Source organism: Egretta garzetta, unplaced genomic scaffold (genome assembly GCF_000687185.1).
Source record: "Egretta garzetta isolate BGI_Z169 unplaced genomic scaffold, ASM68718v1 scaffold224, whole genome shotgun sequence".
In the NCBI taxonomy this organism is placed as follows: domain Eukaryota; kingdom Metazoa; phylum Chordata; class Aves; order Pelecaniformes; family Ardeidae; genus Egretta; species Egretta garzetta.
In genome coordinates this window covers 429510-435392 of record NW_009259530.1, presented here as the reverse complement: position 1 = coordinate 435392, position 5883 = coordinate 429510, and the positions used below count along the sequence as shown (strand labels likewise).

The window sequence follows — 5883 nt, the reverse complement described above, 5'->3', positions numbered from 1 at the left end:
CACCCAACCCTAGGCTCTCCGGGGGAAAGCCGCAAGAACAGCTGAGGGGCTCACGCCCCATTGAAAGGAGAAAGCTGCCCTCATTCTTCACTCCTTTTTGAAGACCTTAGACCTTCTGTTTTTTAAATCCTTGAATGAACTAAGACAGGAAATCCACAAGTTGCAAGCGCCAAGAGAAGCGAAGGAACAAGAGCCACCAAAGAAAGGGATCTTCAGAAAAACACTAGACCAATCTCTTAAGGTTTGCTGTTTTAGAGAAGATTAACCTTTTCTTAATCCTGTTCAATTTGATTTTATTGGAAAGAACAAATGATCCGGGAGGGAAAACAACCCAGCTCGTCTTGAATAGTCCTCCTTGTTTTCCTCGTCCCTGCGCTGCTTACCCTGGCTGGCCAGCAGCACTCGGACGGGCACCCAGGGACACCCTGCCAACACTTTAGCAAGGGATTAGCAGAAAAAAAACCCCATCCTTTTTTTTGGCCTACAGTAGATTTTGCATAGGGAGGTGTTTTTTGGTGCGGAGCAGCAGGATCCAACTCGAGAACCCCCAGTTCAACAGCAGCGGGTGCTCACAACCACCACAGAGGAAGCAGGAGGTAACTTTTTATATCAAACAGCGCTTCGCTGGGGCACTAACACTTTTGTACTGAAAAAGCACACGTGGTGCTGATAGCATAGCCACGGTCAGTGCCTATAAGCTGGAGAGATAAGAGGAAGAACGTGAAGAACGAATCCCAGCATCCCAGCATGGCCGGGGCTGGCAGGGCCCTCGGGAGCTCACCCAGTGCCACCCCCCTGCCCAAGCAGGCTCACCCAGAGCAAGGGGGCACAGGACAGCGTCCAGGCGGGGGCTGAAGATCTCCAGAGAAGGAGACTCCACAGCCCCCCTGGGCAGCCTGGGCCAGGGCTCGGGCACCCTCAAAGTCAACAAGTTCTTCCTCACGTTCACCTGGAACCTCTTCTGCTTCAGTTTGTGCCCATGGCCCCTTGTCCTGGCACTGGGCACCACCGAGAAGAGTCTGGCTCTGTCCTCGTGACACCCACCCTTGAGATATTTGTACGTGTTGATGAGGTCCCCTCTCAGCCTTCTCTTCTCCAGGCTGAACAAGCCCAGCTCCCTCAGACTTTCCTCGTAGGGGAGATGCTCCAGTCCCCCCATCATCCTTGTTGCCCTCCTCTGGACTCTCTCTGGGAGTTCCTGATCTTTCTTGATCCAGGGAGCCCAGAACTGGCCCCAGTGCTCCAGGTGAGGAATGAAAAACATCATCTTCACAGGAGAAGAAGAGTGAATATGTTCTTCCAGTGACTAAGGCGATGATATGTCTGCTTAGGTGCAGGAGGCCAACCTAAAACTGAGACCCTGTCAACCATCAGCCTCCCCCCGAGGAAGCTGTGGGCATGTCTCTGCCCAGATCCAGATGGCAAAGCGCTATGTTCTGAGGGTTTTATTTGTCCTCAAACCAGCCCCGTAAGGCCATCAGCCAGCGCCCATCACTGCGCGCACCAAACCTTTCCCATGCCTGTAACTCAGACTTTCTCCTCCAGGTCAGGCTGCAGACGGTCTTAAATCACACAAGGGCTGTCTTACGTCTGCAGTGACCACGTGAAGTGAAACATCCTCCTCTTTTTCAAGGAAAAGCTCCGTTCACATTTCCAACAGCTCTCGGTATCCCTGATGAAGCAGGTATCTAAATAACGACCCAGCGTTACCCAAGTTTTGAGGGAGCCTTTGCTCTCATGGGTTAGACCGCTCGAAATGTGTCTTGTTAGCAGGAAGGGAGAGTCTTCTTTTACAGGAATTTAATATTTTCCAATAGAACTGACCGTGCGGGGGAAAGAAAAACCCTACAGGCATGAAAAACTGCATAGCGCCGCTCTGGGAAGTTTATTTTAAAAACATGACTACATCCTAGGCTGTTATGTGCCAGTGGATATAAAGCTCTTCTTTAAAAAACATCCAGCTGTGCTATGCCCTTGCTATGTCCCAGATCCCTTCAGCTTATTGCTTGGGTTTTACAGCACCGCAAAGCCAACCCAGCTGTCAAACCTGGGCCACCTCGGGCCATACCCACCACAGGCAGGGTCCTGCAACCGCCCTGGCGCCCCAAAACCTCCTTGGGAGCATCTGACAGCCATGCCGCCATGCCATGCCTGCTCAGGGCTGGCAGCGACATGAGGAGTTCTGACAATGCCTGGGAATGTCCGCCAGCCATCGTCGTACGTGATGAACACCGTCACAGGGGCTGGTCACATCCAGAGGGACTTTGCCCGCTGTGATAAGGTGAGAGAGATTTTTGGTTTGGATGCAATAACGCAGCGCTCTGCAAATTCAAAGGAGGTCCCAACTCAGGTTAAAGCAGAGCTCCTGAGAGAGGAGGCCCTTCCAAGCTCACAGCCTCTCCCCATCGCAAGCCTGAGCTCCCCCAAACGGGCACTCTCCGCAGACCCGTGCATGACCTGGCAGACCCACTCTGGCCATGCTCGCTTTCCTTTCCATGCCGATGCCTCAGATTCATAAAGTATCCCCTTGTGGTCTATGAGAGAAGCACAGGAAGGAAGCCGACCACACTCAAAAAGCAACTTTCCCTCCTTAAAACCAGCAGCAGATGACGGGATAGGCCTGTGTCTTTGAGGGAGGAAGGTGACAGGAGGAAAATTAGATGTTAAGAGTCATCTGATGCTAGAGGAGAGGTCTGAGTTAGCTGGACTTGAGTCTGGGACCAGGTTCTCAAGAGAACTAGGGTCTATGAAGTGAACGGTCATTTGGAAGCACCAACACTACCAAAACCCAGCGGTTTTGCGCACCGGCTGTAAGGCAGCAAGCGATCAGACCCTTCGTCTGGCCACAATCACCTTCCTGAAGGCCTTGTTGAAATAAATGCCAGAAAGAACATCTGCCAAGCATCCTCACTGGAAAGCATCCCATCCTTCCTAGGTGTTCCTTAACATCAGACTCGTCTTTAGAGGCATGAAGGGTTTTTGTAGTGCATAAAACCGTATTTGCTGGGCATAGTGGAGAGCACGCGTTTACCCTACGCAAGCAAACATGGGGAATGACAGACACCAACCAGTTTCTGACTGCGCTTAATGTAACGGTCTCTGATCTCCTGCTGGAAAAGCAGAAGATGCCAGATGGATACGTAAAGCGGACAAGCGTACAACTTCATCTCTGTGAACAGACACGCCCCCTCTTCCCTTTTCTAATTCTTCAGATGACCCTTGCCGAATTACCAAGGCAAACGGCACCGAGTAGATTCTGAAGTGAACTTCACCCTGTCCTCCAAGGTACTGCCACCACGAACAGAACAGCAGGGGCAGCAAGGTTATGAAGGCAGCGAGATGTTGTTCACATCAGTGTTCTTCACCGGACAAGCCTGGACTAGCCTACACTTAGAAGTTTCCTTGGCTGTTCTCCAAACGTTTACAGTTGGAGAGTGAAGCTCTTGCAAGGACAGATCAAAATACTGTATAAAGATTTTAAGAAACTTTTTGGTTTAGTGTTGACAGGGAAAAGGGCTTCAAACAAAAGTTCTGCCTCTCAAAGGAGGGCAGCTCTAATTCTGGCTCTAGCCACATCTTCACCAGACGAGCAGTGGGCAGGATGCGATGGGTGTCAGTCCTTCACTTCCCCGCGAAGGGAAGGGGTAGCTGGCTGGTTTTGTGAAATCCTGCTATTCCTGGCATGGGACCTGTTTGCGAAGGAAAAAGGAGGAGCCATCGCAAAGCTTCTCATGTGGGAACGCTGCAGGCTGCATGATGGCGAAGCCAATCAAAATTAATCAGCGCTCACTGAACGAGACTTTGTGAGCTGGTCCCGCACAGGGTTCTTGCTTTAGGAGGAAGGCAAATGCTCTACACAACACAACTCAATCAGCATTTTTCCTGGCAAAAACTACGCTAGTCAGCAAAATAAATATTGTCATTAAACACCAGCAATGACGTTTCTGAGGTGGCATGTATGTTCAACGCTACCATGGGCCATCTCTAGCACACAAAAAGCACTGGCAGCCCCCTGCACGCGTGCAAGACACAAAGCACACCCACCTTGAGCTTGTGCTCCTTCCTGTTGACGATGACGGCCGTGATTTGCTGGTCCATGAAGATGAGGATAGTCACCAGCAGGGCAGGGATGGCTGCTGCCAGGTACACCCACCACGGGTTCCCTCCAAAAGGTGGGATAAACCAACCTCTCTTGGGACTGGTTGGCTTTTGAGGGCAAGGAAAGGAAAGATTGCATTAGAGCCGCAGGATCGGAGCGACGATGCCCTAAATTCCCCTGTACTTCCAGCAATGGGGCTACAGGGAGACACCTGAGGTTTGTGACAATTTCATCCTTCCCATTAACAGCAAGGAAAGGTTCAAAGTATGGATTCAGGTGGGATTTAGGAGATAAATCAGCCAGCCAAAATGCTGCTAATAAAAAGGGTCTCATCCGAGTAAAATGGTCCTTTCCCGACAGCCAACTGCTCTCCCGGTTTGAGGGCAAGTCATTTTACACAGGGCAGATGGGTGGAAAAAGCCACCAAACGAGGTGACAAGGACGTACCTTGAATTCACTTGGCACAATTAGTTTCGGTGTGTCCACACCTACCAGGGCATCTATTCCACAGAAAATCAAAATGGACAGGATAATGGCAAAGTCACTGATGAGCTTCCGGGCCTGAAACAGAAGCCGACAACAGGAGTTAGCTCTAGGGAACACCATCACCCCCAAGCTTCCGTTCCCACCAGACAGGCCAGGCTTGTGTTTGCTGGCAGTACAAGCCCATCGCTTCTTCTTTCGCAGTGGCCAAGGCGGGCGCGCTGTCACGCCCAGTGCCATGTGCCTGCGTGCGCCTCGGTACTTCACCGCGTTGTCTGAAAGCCCAACCATTAAGCCTAAATGGAAGTACGGGAACAAGCCTAAGGGAAAGGGAAACTGCTTTTGTAAGAAACTCCCAGCGGAATTCTTCAAGGCAGCCTCACTGATGTTACGTTACGTTCAACAGTGGCCAACGGCCACGGGTATGGAGACCTAGTTCCTCTGCAGCAGCGCCTGAAGAGGCCTTTCAGGATGAGCTTCCGATATTTAGAACATTTAGAAATAAATAAATAAAAAAAAATGATGACTTTTTTAGACACATAAAATGCTGTCTCCTCCTGCTTGCCTTCTGATCTCTGACTCTTTGGGGTCCACATATTCATGTTTTGCTACGCAGGGCCAGGGGCTGCTTTTCTGATGTGAGTTGAGCTTCTGGGGTTGTCACAGGATTCCTAAGGTACGTGGCTTTAACAAAGAAATACTGTCTCATCCCCAGACTCTACTCTTCTAACATGACCGATTTTGCCATGCAGATGAAAAAAAATGGCAACGGGAAGGAATGGTATTTTACACCAGACGACACAAAGAGTCACAACCTTCCCTGTAGAAGATGGGAAGACCCAAACTTCCACGAGAGGCAAGATTCCATTGATCTCTGTTCAATAACAGATCAACATAAACAGAGAGGAAAACAAAGCAGGCTTCTTCGCTAAATCCCCAACATGCCCGAAGAGCGCAACTCTACCAAGGTCATTGGAATACGACAACTTCTTAGATGACCTCTAAAGGTCCCTTCCAACCCAAAACATTCCATGATATGGTTCTAACTTAAAGCTGCCGCTGGTCAGACCCCAAAATTTAACCGGGCAGGACCCAGTGTGCAATGTTTTCAGAGCTGTTGTTCCTTCCAAGTTTCCTGGGTTCACATGGTTACAGAGAAATTGAGCTGCATTCCAGCCCAGATGGAATTTCCTTTTTATTAAAAATAATCGAGGTTCAATGGTACCGCAGCAGAACATCCACGCAGGGTAAATCCCCGTGTGTCAGAATGCCAAGAACGGGGGCGGGGGGGGGGCCGGGTC

The 5883-nt window shown here is 50.3% G+C and overlaps 1 protein-coding gene across 2 annotated transcripts in view; it reads right to left on the bottom strand.

Moving 5' to 3' along the window:
* The window catches only part of SLC4A4 (solute carrier family 4 member 4), a 152161-nt gene that overhangs the window by 18984 nt on the left and 127294 nt on the right, over positions 1 to 5883 (bottom strand). For both annotated transcript variants that reach the window (XM_009637579.1, XM_035893112.1), the window contains exons 16-17: positions 4547 to 4660; positions 4045 to 4206 (exon numbers count right to left, since the gene is read on the bottom strand). In XM_009637579.1, the coding sequence (XP_009635874.1) occupies positions 4045 to 4206; positions 4547 to 4660 (276 nt within the window). The remainder of the gene's footprint in view (positions 1 to 4044; positions 4207 to 4546; positions 4661 to 5883) is intronic.